The 24,994-nt window shown below is 53.4% G+C and overlaps 1 protein-coding gene across 29 annotated transcripts in view; it reads left to right on the plus strand.

Moving 5' to 3' along the window:
* ZNF185 (zinc finger protein 185 with LIM domain) overlaps positions 1–24,994 on the plus strand; it is a 67,295-nt gene that overhangs the window by 4,245 nt on the left and 38,056 nt on the right. For 19 of the 29 annotated variants that reach the window (XM_013986501.3, XM_085007462.1, XM_085007469.1 and 16 more), the window contains exon 1: positions 19,159–19,316. Coding sequence is in view for 1 of the 29 variants with exons in the window: in XM_085007460.1 (XP_084863586.1) it covers positions 13,815–13,894 (80 nt within the window). In the remaining 28 variants the exon portion in view is untranslated. Of the gene's footprint in view, positions 1–13,735; positions 13,895–19,056; positions 19,317–19,654; positions 19,848–24,994 lie in introns of those variants that run through there. The other 10 variants (XM_085007480.1, XM_085007483.1, XM_085007461.1 and 7 more) reach the window with 6 other exon arrangements.

Below are 24,994 nucleotides of genomic sequence, written 5' to 3' on the forward strand. Positions count from 1 at the left end.
GCCCAGTGGCGTCAGACAGTGCAGAGAAGTTGAGGAAGTTGAAGAGCAAGAGTAGGTCCTCAGACAGTGAACAGGGAAGTGTCCCTGAAGTCTAAGAGTCACAAAAACCTACTGTGAAACTGGCCTTCTGCTAGGGGCTGGGATGCCACGGTGAACAATCCCCGTAAGCCTTCATGGAGCTCACGATCTGGTTAGAGAGAAGGAGGTAGTAATGAAAGAATCAAATATCATCACAACTGGGCTCAGCGGTCACAGACAGGTTGCAGCCTGAGGCAGCAAGTGCCATCCCAGTTGGTGGTAGTCTTGTGCCCAAAAGGCAGATCACCATGTCCTGTTCCTGAAAGCCATATCCTTCCTTCACCTTCCCCTTGGTATTCTTACTTGATGGTGGCCTCCTCGAGGGCAGAGTTTCTTAGACCTCAGAGAACCCTCCGGTTACCAACCCAGATGATGCTTGTCATACCAGTGACACTCCAGATTTTTTGCATGGTTTTGGTAGGAGGGGATTGGAGAAAAGGTCAAAGAGTACAGGAGCAGGGTCCTGGGGAAGAGGGCAAAGGCCTGGCTTTTATTCAACACCTCCTCAGCCAGCACATTCCCAAATATACAGATGAACAGACACATGGGTCGGTGTTCTCTCCTTTGACCCTCACAAGAATCCTGTTTGTTCTGATGCCCACTTTGTACAGGGTAACCCAAAGCCCCAGGTAGGAGAAAGGTTTTCTCAGGACACAGCTAATTGGGTCAGAGTTAAGCCTTGACCCCAAGTTGGCAGCCCTCTGGCCCAACATTCTTTTCCCCAATGGTTTCCACTCTTCCAAGATAATCTTGAGTGACCTGAGCCCTTCATCCCTCACTGGATGGGAGTACTAGAGTTAGGAGTTTCCTGCGGCTGTTGTAACAAATTACCACCAATTTGGTAGCTTACAACAATGCAAATTTATTGTCTTACAATTCTAGAGGTCAGAAGTTCAAAATCTGTTACCCTGAGATAAAAGCAGTGTCAACAAGTTGTTTGCTTTTGGAGGTTCTGAGAGGCAGATTCATTTTCTTGCCTATTTCAGCTTCCGGTGGCTAATCAGGTACATGGGATCTAGAAAGGGATCCCTATGGGTGCATGGCCATTGGTGCAGGAGTGTCCTGGTCCTCTAAGATCTATGTGGCAAAACTAGTCAAGCATGAGATTCCATCTGACCCCAAGTGCAAGGTAGTGAGACAACTAGCTTAGACGGTCAGGTGTTGCTGTGTTGCTGATCGGGCCACTGAGGCATGGAAGGTACTGGGGCCCAGGTATGAAGAAGGGGCCAAAGGGCAGACAAGTCCTGACAAGCTCAATAGCCATGAATCCGGGGTGGGGCAGCTCCTGCAGAGCTGGCTGGGAGAAACCAGGCCCTGGGCAAAGCGCTAAAGGGCTGCCTACCTAGTGCTCCAACCTGCCTCTGATGGGCCAAGGGCTTTGAGCAAACTGCTAGCTCTCTGGAGCCCTGTCTGCCAAATAATATTCAGATCATTTGCTCAGATAGTTTGGCACCAAGTGATGATTGTAAAACCTGTACGGAGGTCACTAATAGGATGGTGCTGGCTTAGAAGGTGGTGAGAAATGTGGGTGGATCTATAGGGTGGGTTCAGAAAGACCTGACAATCAAGTGGCCCTGACCGGGACTGGGATTAGCGTTTGAGGGAGTGAAGCTCACAGGCTGAGCTAAGGCCACTCAGCCAAAAGCCATCTAGCCATAGCCAAGGAAAGGGGCTCCCAATATGGGCCCATGTGGCACTGTGATTAGGCCCATAGACACTGGGCCCTGCAAGAAAGGCAGGGATAAGATCCAGGGCGCCACAGCACCGCAGGCTATTCAAGCAAAGGCACCGTCTGAGTGTTCCCTTTTCCAAAGCCGGTTCTGGCTCAGTTCACTGGGTGTTGAGAGACTGTTTTCAGTGTGGAGAGGCCCAACGTAACCTTTGACATCTACAGTCCCTCTGGGAAGGGGGTTCCAAGGGGAGGCCGCTCAGGAACTTTAGAGGAACTCCCACTGGAATGGGAGACCCAGTGCTAACGGTGACATGTGAGGGCCTCTCCCTGCAATTGCCTCCCGCCTCCTTTGCCTGGCTGACTCCTACAAGTCTCTGGCTGGATGAAGCTCCAGTGCCCTCCCTCAAGCATCCATTGTGCCTGCTTCCTCCACCAATGACACGAGCCCAAGAGTCTTGGATCGTATATCCATGTCCATCCCAGACTAAGGAGTCCTCCAAGACAGGGCCTACTCAGAACATCCCTCTGACCCTGCCGCGCCAGCACCCCCTTGTCTGAGCCTCCTCCTCCAGTGTTTGGAAGTGAGTGAGGGCACCTAGGTCAGCACCTTCCTTGCTCAGTTAAGGGGGAAAAGACTCAGGGAGGGCTGAGATTAGTCTAAGATGAAAAGTCTGTTCATGAAAGCATAGCTATTACAATGATAATGACCTCCCAGAATTTTCTGTCCAGCTCCTTCTAGAAGCCTGTACTGAGGAAAGAAGTACTGAGGGAGGGAGAGTCACAGGAATGAAGTACTCACTGGAGATCAGATGGGCACTGTTACAGGTGGCCTTGCGTTGAAGCCCTAACCCCCACTACCTGTGAATGTGACCCGATGTGGAAATGGGGTCTTAATAGACACAATCAAGTTGAGGTGAGGGCGTTTCAGGAGGCCCTCGTGCAATGGGATGATGCCCTAACGAGGAGAGGAAAGAGAGAGATATCCAGCCATGTAGATGTGAGGTCAGAGGTGAGAGGCAGGCCATAAGCCAAGGAAAGCCTGGGGCTGCCAGAAGCGGGAAGAGGCGGGAAGGAGCCTCTCCTCGTAGCCTCACAGCATCTCCCATCTTCCCAACCCAGTGAGTAAACAGCACTCCTCAGCTTCAAAGCACTGCGGACATACTCATTACCTCTCAGCTAATTGGAGGAAAGAACGCGAAGCTCTAGTGACATCATCTCCATTCTGTGCCCAGATCTAGCCACAAGCGAAGGCTGGTGACTGCTGGCTGTGAGCCTCATCTTGTGGCAACATGTTATGCCTTTCATAACCATCCCACGGAACACCAGTCTGGGAGGCCCCTCCACCCCCTCGGCTCCATGGGCTTCAGAAAATGGCCCGCTGTGGGCACTCTGGGCCGATCAAACACACAGGGCCCAAATGTGATTGTTGGGGGGCGGGGTATGTGACAGAGACAAAGAACCACACAGCCCTGCACCGTGTCCCACATCCCGAAAATGATCTTACTTTCAAGTATGTCACAAGATAGCCCTCTGGGGCTCTGCACCCCACAGGGCTGTGCACCCTCTGCCCTGTAGAACTAATAAGAATCCCTCTGCCCTTTATGCTCGGTACCTCAGCGGGCAAGCAGTACTTGAGCTGACCAAGTAGCTGCTTGCAAGGCCTGGAGGCAGGAGCTTGCCCTAAGTCAGCGCGAGGAGAAACCAGACCCAGGCCCTCGGGGCATGGCAGGAAGGGGCAGGGCTGGGGCTGTCCCCACAGCACCGGGGGCCCCAGGGGATTAGACAGTGCTGTGGTGCCAGCACTCCCAGGGGATGTGGTTGGAGTCCTGATTTCGACTGCCACTAATTAACTTGGCTGAGGGTGGCAGCCCCATCCCAGGTTTCCCTGACTCCATTCTGGGTGCCATTCTTCCCCCACCCAACAGCCCTTGCCACTCCCCACTGAGCACTAGTCAGAGGCTGCTGACTGCCCTCACTGCTCTTTGGTGAAATACCTATTCAGATTTTTTACCCACTTGCCTATTTGGTTGTCTTTCTTGTTGGTTTATGGCAGTTATTTGTTTGTTTGATATAGTCTAGTCGAGTGTTTTGTTGGATTTTGTATTGGGAGTTGTCTTTCATTTTCTTAAATGAAAAGAAGTTCTTCATTTTTGTGGAGTTCAATTTGTCATTTTTTTTAATTTTATACTTTGCACTTTTCTTCTGATGTTTAAGCAATCTGATTGTTCTAAGTTTAAAAACATATTCTCATGTTTTTCTTCAACAAGGTTTGTTGTTTTACCTTTAGCACTTATTTACATAGGCAAGTCTGCCAGAGTTAACTTTTTTTTTTTTTTTTTCATTTTGGGGCCACCTATGCGGCATATGGAAGTTCTCCAGCCAGGGGTCAAATCCAAGCTGCATCTGAGACCTAAGCTGAAGCAACACTGGATCCTTAACCCATTGAGTGAGGCCAGGGATCACACCCACGTCCTCAAGGACAGTACATCAGGTTCTACATGGGTTTTTTAACCTGCTGAGCCACAACAGGAACTCCTAAATTTTTTTTAATATGATGTGCAACAGGCATCCTTCAACAAATAAATGAGAGTGTGTTCTTATAAGGGTGCCATCTAGATGATATTGATTTTGATTGCCCAATGAAAGTGATAGCCACTTTCTCCCCTGTAGAGTCACATTTTTCCCATTAACAACTAATAAGCAGTCTTCAAGAGACACTTCAGGACCATGCAAATAATCTTCATGAGACTTGCCCCCTACCTGATATTTAGCATCCACAGATGATTTTTGACATGATGACTGCAAAATAATGATAAAATTGTTTTTAATATCATGTTACACATAATAGTTATTGGAAAATCCATCTTTTTCCTACTGCCTTGCACTGTGGCACTACTGTTCCACTAGATCCTCAAATGCTTGCTGAAATTTCTGCTTTTACAATAAGAGAGCAGACCTGAGCCTTAAAGCATTCATCAGGTAATACGATTCTAGGTAATTCATCATATTATTTCCTTTTAATTGTGATGTTTCTTTTTATGGCTATCTCCTGATTATGACAAAGGATACTAGTTTTCCATTTTACTGCATTTAATGGGAGATCCCAAGGTGGTGTTGTCTCTGTAGCAGCTGGGATTCAATCCCTGGCTGGGGAACTTCCATATGCCTTGGGTGCAGCCAAAAAAAAAGGGAAAAAAAATATCTTTTATGTAAATATATGTGACTTCTAAAGAGTGAGTCAATTTAATACATGTTTTTTGTCTTTTTGCCTTTTCTAGGGCCGCTCCTGCGGCATATGGAGGTTCACAGCCATGGCAACACGGGATCCGAGCCGAGTCTGCGAACTAGACCCCAGCTCACGGCAACGCCGGATCCCTAACCCACTGAGCAAGGCCGGGAATGGCACCCTCAACCTCATGGTTCCTAGTCGGATTCGCTAACCACTGAGCCACGACGGGAACTCCTAAATAATACATTTTAAGTAAATAATAGGACATGTGGTATTTGGATATATCAAAAGTTGGTGAAGATAGCATGCAAGTAAATGACTAAAGGGTGGGCGATACTGAACTCCAATAAAAGGTTCTAGCTCATAGGAGACATTCAGTATCTTCCACAGTACGATTCTCACCCACCTTCCTAGGCTCACCCACCCAGACACCATTACCTATCAGACACATGCTGTAAAAGAGCATTAAAACTCACAAAATGTCTACAGGGAATAGGATTAAAATTATATGGTGTATGTGCCCTCTGACAACAGTGCAGTTAAGCTACAAATTGAACCATGCTCCTAAATATATGTCAAAAAACCATAATAGAAAAGTCAAAAATATTTTGAATATTTTAATAAGGAAAACACTACCTATCAAAATTTATAGAATACAGGCAAGGTCATGCCTAGAGGGAAATTTTAGCTACAAATGTGTGTGGTTCAAAAAGAGAAAAGATTAAAATTTATTAGCTAAGTATCCCTCTCAAGAAATTAGAAAAAAGAAAAATCAACCCCCCAAAGAATGAATGAATAAAGCATGAATAAAGAGAAGGACAGAAATTAGTGAAAAAGGAAAAAAATAATAGAGAATCAACAAAATCAAAATTTATTCTTTGAAAAGACTAATAAAATTAGCAAAACTACAGTCCCCTGGTTTCAAAGTGGGTTAAGGATCTGGTGATGTTACTCTGTGGTTCTGGATGCACCCAGAAAAAGAAAATACCATACGTTTGGTGAGATGAATCAAGAAAAAAGAGAGAAGGCACAGGAATGGAAAAGAGGCCATAATTACAAATGGTATGGACTTTTTTGTTGTTGTCTTTTCTAGGCCACACCCACGGCATATGGAGGTTCCCAGGCTAGGGGTCGAATCAGAGCTATGGCTGCTGGCCTACACCACAGCCACAGCAACGCCAGATCCATCTGCTGATAGACACTCCCCTCCCAAACAAAACTTCCAGGCAAAGATGGTTTCAGTAGTGAATTCTATCAACCATGCAAGGAAAAGTGCCCAGTCTTCCAAAAACAATACTTGCCAGAGACTAGGGAAAGAAGAAAAGCTCCCTAATAGGAATAGAACTGGAAACGAAAATAACAGACCGATCCCACTCAACACACACACACACATCTCAACAAAATATTGGCCAAGTGGCCACAGTCAAAGTATCTTATATAGGGGAGTTCCTGTCCTGGCTCAGTGGAAATGAATCCGACTAGGAACCATGAGGTTTTGGGTTCGATCCCTGGCCTCGCTCAGCAGGTTAAGGATCTGGCGTTGCCGTGAGCTGTGGTGTAGGTTGCAGATGTGGCTCAGATCTGGCATTGCTGTGGCTCTGTTGTAGGCCCGAGGCTACAGCTCCGATTAGATCCCTAGCCTGGGAACCTCCATGTACTGCAGGTGCGGCCCTAAAAAGCAAAAAAAAAAAAAAAAAAAAAAGCGTATCTTATATCATGACCAAGCATGAGTACAATAGCCAACTGGGTCTTGCAGGGCCAACTCCTGTTAATGAAAATGATGAAATTCAATTTGAAAATGAAGGGGCGCACAGTCAACCTTTTCTATTGAAATGCATTTTAAATCAATACACATCCTTCAGTTACCTTCATATCTTTGATATCCTTTCCACCTTCAAGAGCCAGGACCTAAGGCTGAGAAACCTGACTGAGGAAGGTTCCTGGCCCCACAACAGCTTTGGCTCTACCCCCGTATGACCTCCTGAAAGTCCCCACGCCACCTGAGCCTCCAAGGATATCTAATGAAACTGTGGATGGTCACACCACATCTCTAATCTAAAAATCAGGAGCGCTGCGGGTGGGGCCTGGGCATGCGGTATGTTTCCCAGGTTATCCCATCCCCTCCAGCCCTGGACCTTGAGAAGTCTCCTCTCCAGATAAGCTTTGAGGTCCAGGCTACAGAAGTAGAATCACTCAAATATAAAAGCAGCTATGGGTCCCGGGGCACGTGAGTGGGACCCAGCAGACACAGTTTCCTGAAGGGTTCTGGCTGACTTGGATTGCTGTCCAGGCTCAGTCGTTCCTCAGCTCTGTGGCCTTGGGCAAATGATCTCATCGCTTCGGGGTCCTCGCCTAGACCATAGCCTAAAGGGAGAGGAAAGGGCCACAGCTCTTCTGCCCTCCAGGCAGGGCACCTAATATGCTGATGGTAGCAGCTGGTGGGGAATGAGACTGGATATTATTCAGGCAACATGGGGTCCAGGGCACCAGCTCTGCCCTGCTCAGACCCCGAAGGAGCAACACCTCTGCCAGGGTCTCAGCTCCACCCCATTCCCACCCACCTCACCAAAGACACACAGCCGTGGGACAATTCCTTGGGGTCTGGTGCCCAAATTCAAAGGTGCCCCATAACCTTTCTAGAAATATCCTGGTAAGCGCCAATCGCATGCTTTCTTTCAAATGTGGCATTTTGCACAGATGGTTAAACTCTGGCATAAACAGCAGGCTGCATCACCCTCTCTTATATTTACCACCTGCGGGATTCAAATAACTTAATTTTGACCAGGATACCACTAAAAGAGGTTCTCAGCTCCCACCAATGCCCCCAGTTTGGGATTCTGCATGCAATAGGCTACTTGAGCCATCTGAGCCCAGTGAGGTCATGTGGAAGTTAGGAGTCCAGGCTCTAGAGGTAGCCCAGGTGTAGCTCCTAGGTCCACCACTCACTAACTCTGTGATCTTGGAACTCAGTCTCTTCATCTGTAAAATGGGAATAATCATAGTATTGACCTCATAGGGCAAGTTTCCAAAGCTTCTCCTTCTTGGTTATTGAAATTCAGAGAAGACTGGATTTAACTGTCCCCTCCTCCACCCAGTTCAGCCTCTCTGAGACCCTGGCTGCTCTGAGTAGAAGGCTGTGGCAATGACTGATGACAAGGACAAGGCCTGTGTTGCCACTTTTGTACATCTTGGTGGCTATCACTCTTGGTGGGTGTCTGTAGACTGTGAGGGCAATTGATGCCTCGCATGTTCAGCAGGCAGCTAGAATAGTGCCTGGCTCTCAGTGGGAACAAATTCAAGGTGAATAGCCCCTGGCTGCAAGCAGGTCAGAGTGGGCATCCTGTTCCCTTCTGCTTAGGCTGGCTTAAGCCAGTTTCCGCTCCTGCCAACTGGATGAGTCTTGACAAATGCAACTGCTGATGCCTGACCTCTGACCTCTTCTTCAAAGTCTCTTTCCTCCTAGAGGCTCCCTTTCAGTAAAGCTGGGCAGGGCTCCTCCCTGACTCTCCTTATCATTCTGGCCAGGTGATGCCATGCCCTCTGTGGCCTCCAGGACCCATCGTAATCTACCTCTGCCCTCACATGTTTGGCCTCCACCCTGGACAGTCCCTCTGAGCCCCAGCCCCATGATATCCTGGTGTCAGTCTGTTCTGCTCAGATGTCATACAGGCCCCTCGGTCTCACTGCCTCCCAAACAGTTTCATTACCTGCCCCTCAGAATAGATCCCTACCCAACTCCCTTCCCCAGCGACTTCACAGGGCTTCTCTAATTCCTGAGTTAAAGACTTGTGCAATTACCTGAGGCAAGCAGGTATCATCTCTCATTCCCAACCTGAACTTCCTCTGGCCTCTGCCCATTCCTTGTTCTATTGCCACTAAATACCTGTCCCTCTGTCTGTGGCTGGGCCAAACACTTCAACTCCTCTGAACCGAGGAGGACAGGGCTGGTGGGAGCTCTGGTAGTCAAAGCTGGGAATGGAGGCCAGCGAGAGAGGAGATGAAAGTCTATCCCAGCCTCGTAGAAGTGTTTCTGCTGGTGCAAGAAACCTACATCAAAGTGGCCACAGAATGAGCTAATAGAAGACAGACAAATGCCACGCCATGGTTCCTTTTAGCTTTATGTGGAGTCTCAACCGCCTTCATAGGGAGGCGGCCCGCCTGTGCCATTTTCCCGAGCAGGAGCCCCCCGGTGAGGCTTGCTTCTTGGCATTTGAGATTCTTATCTGTTCCTTCTGTTATTTTGAAGTACATGCTGCCCTCTCTCCGTCCCCCACCTTTTTCCACAGAGGGAATATAATAAAAGAAAGTCTTATTCGTCTTGGAAAAACTGCTGTGAGGCCAACTTTTACATGCAGGGCATAGTAACCTGCAAAGAACCTTGATGATGGTGGCATTTCATTGACAGGAAATTTCCTAATTCCTCCCTTTTCTCTCCCTCTTTTTTTGCAAACATCAACCAAGCAGCCCATGTCCCCTGAGGCTCAAGGGACCTTAGAAATCCCCTATCAACGGGTATGGTCTCCACCATGGTCTCCGCCTCCAGCCTAGTCTTCCCAGGATCATCTGTTTCCGTTTTCAACCCAACAGCCCTCTGCCCTCTCCCACTGGCTCCCAAGCCATCCCAGTGGCTCTTATTCAAGAGAGTGTCACCTCCTCTGAGCCACTCCCTGGGGAGGGACCCACTTGTCCTAGGAGGCTGCCTTGGCCAAAACCCAGCCATGTGACGCTACCTTGACCTTTGAAAACGAGCGTTTGCAAAATGGCATCTCGGTTTTCTTTCCACACGGGAGATGATCCCATTTCATTGACCCAAGCACTTAAGTGTGTGTCAGGCCCTGTGCCTCTTAAGAAAGAGGCAGGGTATGAATGGAAGCTGGTTTCTGCCTTTGAGAGATCATGGGCTGTGGGGGAGAGAGAGGAAAGGCTCATGACCACCGCATGGTCTGCTCTGTAAAGGGACTGAGCCACGTGTGTCGACCTGGCAGTGGCCAGTGGCTCAAAGGGGCTACCGTGGAGAGGGAGCCTTCAGAAGACTCCAGCTCTAGACACTCCCGTTGTACATCCATGCCCTGTTATGTGAAGCCTTTGTTTTATTTTAGGTCAAATTAATTCATTCTTAATTCCCGACAAGCCCTGATTCTGCCACCCATGTGTGTTGTAAAGGAGTCCACGTTCACTGTCTCTACACCTTTCTGATTTTGCAGACTATTTTATTCCCAGCTGTGACCTTTACAGACTTAAGAGCGTTTCAGTAGAGACACAGGTTGTTCATTATTGGAGCTTGCCCACCCCCACCCCCTGACAGGCAGTCAGCTCCTTGGCAGTGTTAATGGTTTCTCTCTGGGCCCTCTGAGGGGCTGGCCTCTCCTTTCAGCACAGAGGGTGGGGGATCCCACAGCAGCAAGCTTTATGGGATGACACATTGCTTGGCTCAAGGCAGCACCCAGAAGCAGGAGGAATTCTCTCCCGGGCAGCCCAATGACTGGCCCTGGCTGCACAGCTCAAAAGCTCTCCAGCCAGAGAAAGTCTGGCATGACTCTTGAAGTCACTGGGGCCTCTGCATGGCTAGGTGAGCTGGGCTAGGCCGGCTGCGGCAGGGCTGGCAGGGCTGGCCTGGGTGTTAAGAATAGCTCCCTGTTCTTTTTTGTTTTTATTAGTGGTGGTTTTTTTTTTTATTACTAAAGTAATACAGTGCCATAAAAATTCAAAGAGCACAGAATGGAATAAAGAGAAAACTCCAAAGTACTTCCCATTCGGCCCACACAAACCCACTGCCCAGAGGCAGCCTCTCAGATCACTTTCATGTGAAACCTCCCCAGTCCTTTCTGGCATATACAAACAGAAACATAATGATGTATTTTTTGAAAATCATTTTTTAAAGAAAAAAGATATGCACATTTTAAAAAATCAAACATTACAGAAAATTTTTTTAAAGTCAAGATAATTCAAAATCCATCTCCTAGAGAGATATCAAGTGTTATTATCCTCCAAGGTGTTTCTCAATTCCTTCAGAAAATTTTACAGAAATGAAATCACACTATACATGTGTGTACAGTGCTGGCATGTGTCTCAGGTAAACTGCTTTTCCATGTCAATAACCAGAGACTTATCATCATCATCTTGATCAGCTTTGCATTGTCCTGCTGTAAATTTTGAATGTACCTACTGATGGAAACCTACATTGTTACCAGTTTTTAATATCATAAGTAATGTGGCAATGAACATATCTGAACCTAGGTTCTTGCTCCCAAACCCATGTCGTTGGGACCTCAAGATAAATGTCGGTAAGATAACTCAAAACAGAAACGAGCTAACACTCTGGATCCACTACACTGGCAGCAGTAACACCTCTGACAATATCGAGTGTTGGCAAGGATGTGCAGCACTGGGCTTTTTGATGGTGGGGAGAATTACAGCATGTTTGTGTTCTGATCAGAATGATCTAGACAAGAGGAAATAACTTATGACCCAAGAGAAAGGGAGAAATAGTAGCGAGCTGTCCTTGACTAGGTGGCAGAAGATGGGATCAAGGACAGAGGGCAGAAGGCATAGATAATGATGCTAGCTGGTGGCTAGATGTTTATATGCATCACATTTTATATAGTACACATATATAACATTATACATGTATATATATGTATCAGCTAATAAAAAAAAATGTTTAAATGTTGGTATTGCTGAGTCAGAGGGAACCCTCGTCGTTCTTTTTGTTGCATTCTTCGTGATCGGCATTCCAGCAAGGTCACAACAATTATTCCTCCCACCGCTAGGGCCCCTGGGGCCTAAGACTGACCATTTTCCCACACTTCAGGTAATCCTGGGTGTTGCAGATCCATCTTAACTTTTACTTTACTGAGGCAGGATAGGAATGGTTGACTGTGTTTGCATTTCCTTCATATGTTAACGGGGCAAGTCTTCTCCTGTCAATTGTCTGTTCCCTTATTTGCTGGCCCACTTTCCTATTGCTCACTTTGAAAGGAGCTCTTTTTTTATGTTAGGAAGATGAAGCCTTTCGCTGTCACATGCAGTGCAAATAACTCTTCCTTGTCTGTCATTTATCGAATGACGGTTATGATGGGCTTTGCCATACAGAAGCTTCTCGCTTCTCTGTCTTTTCTTTTATGGTTTCTGGTTTTCATGACATACTTAGAAAGGCCGTCCCTGTCCCAGGATTCCTTCTAGTACTTTTATGGTTTCTTTTTTTTTTAACATTAAATTTCTGAGCCATCTGGAGTTTATTTCATTGTGGAGTATGAGGTAAGAAATCCAGCTTGTTTTTCCGCAACGTCATCTACTGAATAATATACTTTTAATTCACTGATTTGAAATGGCAATGTGTGATTTCATAATATACCACATTTGACATGAACTTTTATCCGTTCTTTCATTCATTTGGCAAATGTTTCTTTTGTGCCCCCCCAAGAACCATACCAGGTGCTTGGGTGACTGAGCATGAGATGTGTTTCCTACGTCCCATGACTCCGAAGGGCAGCCCAGAAAGAGAGACTTGACTGCATCTTGGGGCTTAGGGATGACTTCCAGCTAGAGGGGTGAGCACAGTAGAGGTTAACCGGGGCAGGGGGACCGCATTTCAACACTAGGGTGTGGAGACAGAGAACAGGGCTTATGTGGGGATAAGTAAGAAGTCTAGCGTGATGGGAGCTTGAAGCTTGAGAGTTAGGAGAAGAGGCTAGAGCCGCAGCAGGCACAGACCTGGAGGGGAAGAAAGAAAGAGGAGTCGAAGATGGTACCCCCATGTCCAGCTTGAACAGCTGGGTGAATGAAGTTCCCGCATCACTCGGACGGCGAGCACAAGGAGAGATTGCTCTGACTGATTCATGGAGAGTAGAAACAGCGGGGCAAGAGTGGAAGCCCGGAGAACAGGGAGCTAAGTCATTGAGGACGATGGCTTGGACTAGGATGGTGTGGCAGTGAAAGTGGGCAGAAGTGGGCAGCCCCTGGGTGCCTTTTGGACGTAGAGCTATAATCAGGACTTGCTGATTGACTGTATGTAGGAGATGAGGGGAGGAAAGAAAGAAAATGGAGTTCACCACCTAGGCTTTTGGACGTGCACATGCGAGAGGTGCCAGTGATGGAAAGGACGGAGACCTAGAGAAGAAAGGTTTGGAGGCTGTAGAGCGGGAAACAGGGGCTTTATTTGAAAGTGTTTATTTTGAGTTGACCCTTAGACGTTGTAGGGGAGGAAAATGCTCCCTCAGCCTTCTTAGAGTCCCTGGCGAGGCCTGAAAATGAGACCGACAAAGGGAGATTGACAGGAGAAAAGCATATACATTTATTTTATATAAGTTTCACATAAGAGAGTTATATGAGCGTTTTCATAAGGAAATGAAGACCTGATGCTAGGTTTGACAAAGGGTGGAAAGTTGTGGAAAGATGTGATAGGACAAAGAGTTTGAGCTAAGTGTAGATGCAGTGTCAAGTGGCAGTGACAGAGGGACAGCAGAGAAAGGGTGGAAAGGGCCAATGGATGGGAGGTTTCCATGAGCTGGAAAGACAGTGGTCGCTACCTTTCATCAGGAATTAACTGAGCAAGCCCACTAGAAAGACGGGAGCTGGGGGTCAGAAAGTTGGAGCCCCGCAACAGGGGCTCTGGAGGTAATAATGGGAAGAGGCAGCTTCAGTGGAACTGAAGAACTGGGAGGCTTGAGGGTTGGGGAAGGCTGGTCCGCAGGCAAGGATGCTGAAATCTCACACTCACTACTCCACGTCATTGCTGTCCCGCCCCACTCTCCCAGTCACCTTCTCTCACGCCGTGAGGTCTGGGTGGAAAAGAAGAAGAAGCCGGATGCAGAGACTTACTTGCCTGAATGTTGGATGGCACGTTCGCCAGTTGGCCTGAGCCCCAAAGGAGGAGAGGTTTTCATCCAAGAACAGACAGACTGGTCTGCCCAGAGGTAGGTGGGATGTGGCAGGAAGAAAAGCCTCCCTTGGGTGAGGTTGCAGGGGGGATATCCCTTAGTGGAGGGAGCCCGGCTTCAGTTAAGGAGGAAAGGAGAGAAGCAATGTCCGATAGAACTTTCTGCGGGGAAGAAATCTTTACAGGAACGGCTGGCCACATGGAACTAAATGTGGCTATTGTGACGGAGCAACTGAAGGTTCGATTTGATTCCACTGTATTGTAATTCATTTACATTTAAAGAGCTCTAGAGACAGACGCTGGTGAGGGAGCTGCAGGCCTCAAGGTCCCAAGGGAGCGAGCAGGGGAGAAAGTGGAGTGGTGGAGACAAGTTACCGGGGCCAAGTGGAATAGACAGAGGCCAGACACACCCCCATCCAGACTGGTCTGATCCCCTGTGATGAGACTCAGCTCCTTCCCTCTACGCTGCTCAGGACAGAGGAGGAGGCAGCCTCTAAACGGTTCCCCCCACCTCCCAGTCTCTCAAAGGCTGCTCGCCTGGAGGAAATCAAGGCAGCTAAGCACCCAGGGAGGTTTCCGGAGGGCATAATAGAGAAGCCACAGTAACCTGGCTCTCCCGTGTGAGGAGTTTCGGGGATCCCCTGCATTTCCCCTTCCCAGGTGGGCATGTCTCAAGTGCAAGGTCAGTGCTTGACCAAAAGGAAGCAATCAGCAAGTCTTGAAGCTGGACAGACCTTCAGGTGGCTGTGGCTTTGGCTCCCCGCAGCAGTGCTTATTAGGCCCAGCTTAGCTGGGGCCCTGAGCGAGCGCTTCCTCCCTGGCCAGGCAGATGTCACTGTTCAGAAGTCAGTTTTCCCCCGGGCACAGCCTGCATTCCCCCCCGCCAGGTCTCTCAGCCCAGGGCCTCGGCCAGGCCTGGGGGCGCCTTCCTGTTTCTTGAGCAGGTGGCTTCCACACCTTTCCTCTTCTTGGCCCTGCTCACAATGCCCAGGGGGCACTGGTCCTGCCAGAGGGTGCTGGGAGCCTGGGGCTGCTTCTGGGGCAACAGAGGGGTGGGGCCCGGGGGCGGGGCTTGGGCCCGGCTCAGGGGAGGGGCTCCCAGCAGAGGCAGGCGGCCTCCAGACTCCCCAGGCTGCTGACAGCCCTGGACCCTCAGCGTGGCCCCTTACCGAGAGCGGCTGAGCTCAGGGACGAGGGGGCGCTGGGCAGCGAGCCCACTGTCTCCTCCTCATGACTTCCCTTCCTCCTCATCCCAGGAGCCTCCTTGCCGGCCAACTGTACTAAAACTCCGGAAAACCATGGCGGGGAGGTTTTCCAATTAGAACATTCTTTTTCCGATCTGCGGATGATTCTTAAAGCAGCAAAAAGCCATTCTTCAGGGCATGTGGGGATTATCTGCCAGCGAGGCCTTGGCTCAGCTCAGTGCACTCGTGCTCCGCAGGCCTGGCCTGGGGCTGCTTCCCAGCCAGAGACAAAAGGCGGTGTGCGTTCTGGGGCATCAGGTCACACAGGCCAAGCCTGATGGCTGAGGGTTTCCTGGGCTTATTCAAAGTCGTAGATTCCAAAGGCAGCAGGGAGTCTAGGCTGCAGGGCCTGCCGGTACAACCTCCCTGCTCCCAGTGGGGCCACTGTCTGCAGAGCAAAAAAGCCTCAAGTGTGGAGTCCAACCTTCAGCCCTTGGAGCCGAACTGGTCTGCCTTCCCCACCGGACTGGGAGCTACTCCAAGACAGAACTGGGTCTGACTGGTGTCTGGGTGGGGGTGGGGTAGCGGTCCGGTGGGGGACACCAGCCCCACAGCCCCAGTGCAGGCTGAGGGTAGGCTCGGGGGGAGGGGAGGGGGCAAAGGCCAGAAGGGGCAGGTGGGGTCTCCGTCCAGGAACTGCGGGCTTGGACCAGCTCCCAGCAACACAGAGAGCTGGCTACAGGCTCAGAGGCCTGGCCTGCAGGTTTGGGGCTCCATAGGGGGCCCTTATGGGAACAACCACACCTGGGGACCCCTACCCTCAGGAGACCCACCCTGCTTGGAGCCAGTGGAGTCACCCAGCAAGTGGAAACTGGTCGAAGAGCTTAGGAGGATGAGGTGGCAGGGCGGGTCCTAGAAGGAGGGAGGGAAGGAGGGGATTAGGGCGCAAGTAGGAGGCCGGCCCTCCCTGCACAAGAACCTGAGAACCCCCCCTGGGCGGGAGGTCCATCCAGAGCAGCTGGAGCCCTGGTGTTGGTCCCAGCTCTGCATCAGACCAGCTGTGTGGGCCCTGCTTGGCTGCTGTCCGTCTCTGGACCTGTTTCCCGATGCGCATCATGGCAGCGTTTGGGTCAGGCGTTCGTCTCCAGTCCCCTCCAGTGCGGGGACACTCTACCTGGGCTGACTTTGGGGCCTGACAGTTTCAGGGCCCCACCCGTCCTCCCCCTCCCTAACCTGGGAACTCTTCAGCTAGGCTGGCTTGCCTGGGTTCCGCTCCCAGCCCTGGAGATCTAAGCAGGGCCTTCCTGGAGCTCAGGAGCACCGCTGGCCCCTCCTCTCTGGACAGTCACCTGTCCCCTACTCATCTGCTTGCTTCAGCCTCGCCTCCCAAAGACTCTGTCTCCACTGCCTGCTCATGGGTCGTGGCTCCCCTCAGCATATGGGTCACCACCCGTCCACTCCTGCCTCTCCCTTTCAGGCCTCCTGTTTGCCTGGGCAGCCTGGCCCAGCCCTACCCTCCAGCCCACCCTACTTGGAGGCCGCGCCTGTGTCCTCGGAGCAGAGCCTCGCTGAGGGCCTGCTTGTTGTGGGGAGACTGCTCAAGCTGGGGGGCTTTAGGAGGACTCTGCCAGAGCCCAGGGGCTGGCCAGCCTTGGAGTCAGAATTGAGGGTCATGGCTCAAGAGGAGCTGAGGGTAGAGACGGGGCAGTGCCCCATCTGGAGGCAGCCAACAGCTACCAGGGTCTTGGCCCTTGAGCTCTAGGCTGAGGGGAAGTTCACGAAAGGACAGTGTTATCGCTGAGAGTGGGTGAGAGGTCACCACCAAGGGGACATCTCCTGCAGGGACCTGGTGGGCGGAGAGCAATTGGTGCGTCTGGGTCCACTTGCCTGAGGGCAAGGAGTCAAAGAGGAGGCTGAGGAAGTTGGCAGTGGCCTTGAAGCCTGGCTGAGGTGGCTGGAGGTGGCCCTGGCAGGGGTGGGGGGCTCTGTCGGGGCAGTGAACAGGTGGGCAGGGCAGGGCAGGGCAGGGCACGGCAGTTACCATTCAAGTCAAACCCGTTTGCAGGCAAGATCAGCTGCAGGGCCTGGCAGCCTGGCGGGGAGGGAGGGGTTAGGGAAAGCTTGGTCCCTCTGGCTGGCGCTGTGGTGGCTGAATCACCTGGGACGTGGGAAGAGCCTGAGGCCCCAGGGCAGCCCAGCCCAGGGCAGCTCTAGCTGACTGGCCATACGTGGCTTTGGACACCACTCTTGCTTTACTCTCGAACTGCCTCACCCAGACTCAGGGCTCTGGAGTGAGCCGGCCATCTCCCACTGGTGTCCTTGGGAAGGAAAGGCCACCCTCCTTCTCAGCCCTACACCTAATCCAGCACTGTAACCTCTACAATCCACCGCTTTAAGCTAGGGGCTCCGGAAGGGTAAGGCGGTCCAGAGAGGGGGTGAGCCACACTATTGGTCACATAGTGAATATATTTAGGAGCTAGGATGCCAAGCCAAGTCTATGGCCACCAGCAGCCTGGTAGGGGACAGGAAGGTTTCAAGTGCTGGCCCACAGACTGGAAGCAGCAAAACATTTGTTGGCAAGAGACAGAGATGCACTGAAGGGACTTTTTATTTACAATCCTACCCCTGCGCCCCCCCACCCCCACACATTCACACAGACACAGGGCCGCTCCCCCTCCCAGATAAAGCCCAAGAAGAACGAAGACAGCTTCCTGAGTCTCCGTCCCCTCTAACTCCCCATGCTGGTCTCCGTGCCCCAGTGATGACTTAGATGGGGCCAGCCCTGCCGTCCCGGAGCTCACCCTCTAGACGAGTGTGGTCGGAAGGGGCTGGGAGAGCGCACACAGAAGGTGCAGTCAGGAGAGGATTTACAGATGCTTGAGTAAAGTCATGAGCAATGGCTGAGAGTTCACCAGCCAGACAAGGGGCCAAAGGACACTCTAGGGAGTCTGAGTGCCAGGAGCAAATGCCTCAAGGACACAGGACGTATGTATGCAGAAGGCAGGGGAGGTGAGTGTGGCTGGACACTCTCTCTCTCCGTTCGGTACAGAGTTGGCCTTTCATCTTGAGCGAGAGCCATGGAGGCCATCAAAGAGCTGCAGGCAGTGGAGCAACGTGTTACCTCTTATACTGACTTCCATGTGGCGATGGGATGGGAAAGAAGGCAAGACCCGAGGCAAGGAAACCAAGGAGGAGGCTGGTCCTGTGGCTCAGGCCTGGACTGGGGTGGGGGCAGTGGGCGGGGAGAGAGGTGGATGGTCCATCCTTTCCATCCCGTCATCCTCCTAGGGCTGCTTCTGGCCAACTCTGTGCCTTCTCCTGGAGGCACCCCACAGGCTCGGTAGGGGCTGCCGTGGATGCTTCCTCCATCCTCGCTCCCAGCCCCTTAACCAGCACAAGTACTCAGCCAGCATGACAATGACACAAGTTCCACAAAAGCAGGCATGAATGCCGCTTAGCAAACCGCCCTGACCCTGGGGGTCCGGATAGGTCTCCCCACCCAGCTTGCGAGGTGGCCTGGCTTGCTGACAGACTCTTCTTCGCTGCCGTGCCCTGGGAACCCCAAGTCGCCGCGGGAAGGCTTGCCAGAGTGAGAACCTCCCAGGCGCGGCCGGGGAGGCAGGCTCTCTCACTTTCTTCTCCTTCCCGGCCTCCGGGACTTCCTGCATGATCTCAGCCGCCAGCCCCCCGCGCCCCTCCCCGCCCCTGTCTGGGATCTCCATCTGTAAAATGGATCTAGGAACAGGAGGTCTCCACAGAATTAACCCGCAGCATCTGTGCAAGTCATTGGCCCCGAGCGGGGGCCAGAGCGCGTCGGGCGCGGGCAGGGGCGCAACGAGGCAGCCCGGGCCCTTCACGTGGCGGAGGCCTCCCAGTCCCGGGCCGCGCGCGAGCCCCCAGGAATTTGCCTGGAAGTGTTCCACCGCGGCAGCGCCTTCTGGAGCTCGCCCCGGGCTCGGAGAGGGGAGCCCCGGCCTTGATTTCTCCAGCAGCCCGGCGGGGCGGGGCCGGGAAGGGGCGGGCGGACCGAGGACCCTGGCGGGAGAATGTGCGGAATGTGCCAGGCGCATCTACCTACCCCAGGAGAGGGCAGAGGAAGGGGGCCGGCCGAGGGGAGGGGCGAGGGGCGAGGCTCCGGGCGCAGGAGAAAACCTGTTTGTTCTCCTGCGGGCGGAGCCCAGTCCGCGCCTCCTCGCCGCCCTGCGCGCTCCCCGCCGCGCCCCGCGCCCCGCGTCCGCTCCCCGGCCCGGCCCGCGAGCCGGGCACCTGCGCCAGGTAGGGCTGTCGAGTGGCCGTCGGCGCGGCCCGGCAGGGTCAGCGGGGGGAACTCAGGGCCTCCGTCGCCCCATCGACAAGCCTCACCCTCTCTAAGCATCCCAACTGGGCTTTCGCCGGGCGAGGCAGGGTACTTGGGTTCCTGATTTTTCCTGGGAGCAAAAAGGCTAAGGAGAGAGGCACAGAAGGCTGGCCTGGTCCCTCCGACCTCATTCTTTCTAGAAGAGAGGATTTGATTGTTAGTAAATGACCCGGGGCCGGGGTGCTCTGAGAATTGATTGCAGGCGTCAAGAGTCAAGGACTCAGATCGGCTTGTTCTCCCGGTGTCCATTTTGTAGACGAGCAGACTGAGACCCAGAACCGGAGGCTCACGGGCTGCCTGTGAGGAGCATGTGCCGGGCACAGGGCACGTCTCCTGAAGGGCCGCTGGGAAGGGAGCTGCTCAGACAGAAGGCGCCGAATCCAGCGCCGCCGGGTGTTATCGCCGGGATCAGCAGTGAGCGGGCTCTGAGGCTGGATTGTGTTATGAGGGTAGGGGAGCCAACAGCCTTGTCCTCTTTGGAAGGGCAGAGTGACGCCTCTGCCTTGGAAAGAGACCGAAAGCTCAGCTCCTCTGTCTCTCCCCTCCTTCTGACCCGGGGCTGCTGGCTGGGGGCTCCAAGGAGGCCTGTGGGGCCGGTGCCCGGCCCGTGGGACATCTGAGGTGCAGTAGTCTTAACATCGTGCAAAGCAGCACAGCCACATCTCAGGCCCACTCTGCCAGCCCTGAGAGAGAGCCCCTCACGACACACCCGGCAGTGGGTCAGGCCTCTGGCACCTGGACCCGGTCTTGCCCGGGCATCGTGGTCTTTCGGACTTTCGTTTGTGGTTCCTGGCTGGGGACAGAGAGCAGGGTCCCATGGGCCAACAGGTCTGGCCAGTGGGAAGGGGCTCTGGGTACCCGCTCCCTCCTTGCCAGCTCACTTAGAGCTCTGGGGAAGGCAGCAGGGGAGGTGGGAGGGTACTACCTTCCCAGGGTCTCCACTACCTCATCCAAAAAATCAGGGGCCTCTCAGAAGCAAGCGGCCGGGACATAGATGCTGGTCGGCCTTGGTACCTGCACCGTTCACCTCATCACCCCTGGGCCACCCCAGGATAGGAAGGAGCAGATCCACCTCACCTGCCCTCCCACTGCTTCCCATCAATTCCCAGCACTTTCCCGGCCTGGCCTCCAGAAGCCGGAGCCTGGCTGAGAGCTCTATGGTCAACCGTGTGGAGCCGATGAAAGGCACCCAGCGCAGGGCCAGGCACACGGCACCTGCTCCAGATCTGCTCACTGCCACCCGCTGGACACTCCCAAGTCAGCCACAGAGGGGGCCCATGACCCCATCGAGTGCTGAAGCTCTGAGTGGCATAGACGGGCAGGGGGCTGTGGGAGCCTGGAGTGGGGGAGCAGGCCTGGCTGGGAAGGTCAGAAGAAACCTCCCGGAGGAGGAGGGTTTGGAAGCTGGAGGAGGAGCTCAGGAGCTGCCAGGTCAAGGCCCGCACATTCCTTGGGGCTGCTTAAGTCTAGCCTCCCCCTTGCCGATTCTTCTTAAGCCCCAGAGCGAGGCAGCGGGGCCTGGAGAGAAGTCAGATGCAAGCCTTGCCCCAAGGAGCAACAGTCTAGTTGGGGAGAGAGACAGGCCACTCAGTAAGGACCTGGCACCTGCTTCAACATCATCCACCTCACGGAGTTCCCTTTGTGGCTCAGTGGTTAACGAACCCGACTAGGATCCATGAAGTTGCGGGTTCGATCCCTGGCCTCGCTCAGTGGGTTAAGGATCCAGCATTGCCATGAGCTGTGGTGCAGGTCACAGAAGCAGCTCAGATGCTACTTTGCTGTGGCTATGGCGTAGGATTTGACCCCTAGCCTGGGAACCTCCGTATGCCATGGGTGCGGCCCTAAAAAGCAAAAAAAAAAAAAAAAAAAAAAAAAATTATCCACCTCATGTCCTCTGCAACTCAGGTCCAGATTCTAGACAGGGAGCCCGCACCTGAGGGCGGGGACCCCAGGAGCAGCCGCCACTTGGCCTCAGCCTCCTGCAACCTGCCTTGCATTTCTGCTTAGTGCCCATGGCCTCCTAAGATCCGGCAGGGCAGAGACTCCGGGCCAACAGCAGCGGGCCCAGGACCTGGCCACCGTAGGCACCAACACCCAGTCCCTGAGCTGTCCTGGAAGCTGGGAGCCTGCCTTCCCCACGCAGCCTCCACGGCTGACCGATCCCTTTGGTCTGGGTTTTGCTTCAAGCCACAGCTCATAAGGTGCCAGCTCATGCATAACACCAGCTTGCTTTCAGCTTGCTGAGCGAGGCGGCCTCCCCCCACTGCCAGGCCCTCCTGGCATCTGACAGGACCATGGCTGGCAGAGAGGAGAGCTGCTTTTCATGGCGCTCCGGATCTTTGGGCCCCAAAGGTTGGGATCCATCAGGGATTCTGCATTCATTTTGCTGGGTTCGTGAAGAGCTGGCTGATGCCAGGACAAGGGCAGCTACCCAGGGACCCATGTGCCTGAGAGTGACATTCAGGAGAGGTTGGCATCACTGCTTCTGCGTGTTGTGAAGTGGCGCCGGGAGGTGGCCGGTTGTCGCGAGTGCAGTGGGACATGGAGGCACTTTTACAGCCTAGCGGTGGGAAAGTGGCTCGCAGGTCAGACTCGGGTGAGAGCTCAGCTTGGCCACAGTCTAGTTGTGCAAACCTGGGCACAGCACGAAAGCTCTGGAGGCCCCGGGTTTGTTACCTGTACAGAAGGGAGTCGGAAGCCAAGGCTATCAGCTGAGCCCAGAGCAGTGACAGTGCCCTCCTCAGGGGCTGTGGTAGCCAGGGGTGAGGTTGGGGCCAGGCTGGCGGGGACGTGGGCTGTGCAGCTGAGGAAACAGTTTGAAGGTCCCTGCTAGTCTCTGACGCATAGACGAGGCAGTTCAACGATTTGCCACGGAACACTTAATTCTTGGGCCTTTTCTGGATGCTTACTAAAACCGGATTCACTTTCTTGTACAGTTTTCACAGCTTTTGTTTTTGTTTTATTGTGGATGAACTTAAAACTCAGAGAAAAGTGGTAGGAAGGGGCCAAAGAACTCCCTCCATCACCCATTAACATGCCGGATAGTTTTCTTCAGGGACAGGGAAGTTGACATGGGCCAGTCACCTTCCAGTGACGAGTGCCCATGCCAGGGTCAGGGTCAGGGGGCGGGCTGGGCTGGTGTCATTTCATTTTTTCCAAAGGGAAACTGAGGCACTGGGAGGAGGTCCGTCAGCGCTCGGGTGTGGGGATTAGGAGGGGGGGCTACGTATCTGATGACTGAGAGGGGCGGGGGTAGGAGAGCGGGAGGGGCAGGGCCGGGCGGAGAAGGGACTGGAAACCGAAATGACAAGAGGCCCTGTGAGTGTCCTTCTAATCTGGGCGCTCAGGAATCTGCAAGTTAAGCACACATCCCAGGGGACCTGGATGCCAGAGGGGCCCAGAGGCTGATTTCAGAAATCCTGCTTAGGCTTTTCCCATGGAGAGGGTGCTCACTTCCCATTTCAAGAGCGAGCCAGAGCTGGGGCCACGGGTGGTGGCTGCCGAGGTGGCTGTGCGGCTCTCTGGCCACACTCTGGGTCTGGGTCTGGGTCTGGTTGTCGCCGGCAGTCCCTGGCCTTGGCCCCATCTGTGGGCATCCCTAGGGCGCTCGGTCCGGCACCCTTGGTCCGGTTCCTGCGATCACTGGCTCAGCACATCACCTTCTGATGATCAGGTCAATTGCCTGGAGAGCCTGATGTGGCAAAAAGTTGCTATGCAGACAGCAGGTGCAAGGAGCCCAAGAATGGCAGCGCCCGGTTTAAGTGTGAAAACCAAACCAAACCAGACCCCATACCAGGACTTGCCTCATCCCTTCTGCCCAGCGAGCTCCTACTCATGCTTTCAGGAGGGCCTGTACCCAGCCTGGCTTCAGCTTTCTCTAAATGTTATGGAATCAATGAAAATGTGGCCTTGGGCAAACGCTTTCTCCTCTCTGGGTCTCCGTATTCTCACCCCTAAAATGAGGACAGTGATGAGAGCGAAAGGCGGAGCTCAGGGAACCTTGGGCCTGGGGTGGACCGGAAGGCGTGAAGGGAGGGGACAGGGAAGACAGCCTCACTTGTCATCACCCGTGACTAGGACAAAAGGAATTAGCTGTGGCCGGTGTTAGTCAGGGATGAGGTGAGAGGACAGAGCCAGCCCAGGCTCCTTCTCATGGCTCAGTGGGGAGGCGGTGGCCCTGGGAATCGTGGGAGTAGCTCACGTAGGTGGCCGTGGCAAGGGGTCCCACTAGCGGGCCCTGCTGTCCTCAGCGAGTCGACCTCACCCAGGCCCCTGGCCTCCATAGAGACAGCTCAGAGAGTCCTGCCAAGACACCCTCGCTGGCCCTTGAGGCCAAGCCACCTCTGAAGTGGCCCGGGTGGCCCAAGCAGTTGCTTGTATCTGGCCTGCTGAGAGCTGGAAAGCTGGTGCAGGAGACCTTGGCTGAATCCCAGCCCCTTGGGAGGGATGAGTGGCTGGATGGCCACGGCTCGCTTTGCACCCTTGGGGCTCAAGGCGCCTGCTGCCCGGAAGGAGCCGACCCGCCTCAGACGTCTGCCCACCAGGGCCCCTCCAGCGCTGACGCCGAGACGTCTCCATTCTGGGGGCTGCGGGGTGGGATGAGAGGAGGTGAAATTCCAGACTTTCATGCAGAAGTCATTTACCTGTAAAGCACATTTACAAATACTTCGCCCCGTCCATGTGTTTTCTCCCCCATATTACAGTTTCCCCATGTGCAACCCAAGTCCCCTCCAGCTTTTTTTCCACGTGGCGCGCCTCCTTCCTGCCACCCCTTGGCTTCCGGGCTGGAGCTCTGGGACTGGAGCACCAGGGCTCCTGGGAGCTGTGTGCTGAGCAGCCAACTGGGGGGCTTGGGTGTGACCTGGATGCTCAGCCATCCATCTGAGCGCACCTGGATCCCCGGAGCCCCTGCTCCAACCCTCCCGGGAACCAGGGTGTCCTCATTCATGAGACCTGCTCTCAGGAGACTGCTGGGGAACCTTTTGAACCAGGTCACTGACTCAGGGCCAGCTTAGCTTGGCCCGGGTTCAAACTTAGTCAACCAAGTGCATGCCTTGAGAAGGGAGCAGACGAGGGTACCCGAACAGAGGGTGGAGGTCGTGCTCCTTGACTCTCAGCGTCCCCAGCCCCCTCATACCCCATGCCACGTCCCGCCTCCGGCCTCAGCGTCGTTCGTCTGGGTCCAGGCCTTTCTCAGCCCAGTGTGTGGCCTACGCGCCAGCTCCTGCTTGCACCTCCTGCTGCAGCTTCCTGGGGGAGCCTGCATGCAACCCGGGCCTCCCTGAGATGCTGGGCCTTGGACCTCTGGGGATGTTGCAGAGGAAGGACAGGGGCAAGGGTCAGGGAACACTTTGTGACTGGGACTTCATCTTCAGCCAGGGAAGGTAAGTGACATGCCCAGGGACTTTTTCGGGCAGAACCAGGACTCGAACCCTGGCACAGACCTCTCCCAAACGACAGGTAGTGGGCCTGGCCGGCTTGTTTCTGCTGCCCCTTCCGACTTTGACTACCTCGGTGTCACCCGTCCCCTGGTAACCCAGACTGCCTCTCCCAGGACCCTTATATTGAAGCTCAAAGGCATTTGCTTGAAAGACAC

Source organism: Sus scrofa, chromosome X, assembly GCF_054392235.1.
Source record: "Sus scrofa isolate SSC_HxYL_T2T_F1_AM1 chromosome X, Sscrofa_HxYL_maternal_Yorkshire_Landrace_v2.0, whole genome shotgun sequence".
NCBI classification, from domain to species: domain Eukaryota; kingdom Metazoa; phylum Chordata; class Mammalia; order Artiodactyla; family Suidae; genus Sus; species Sus scrofa.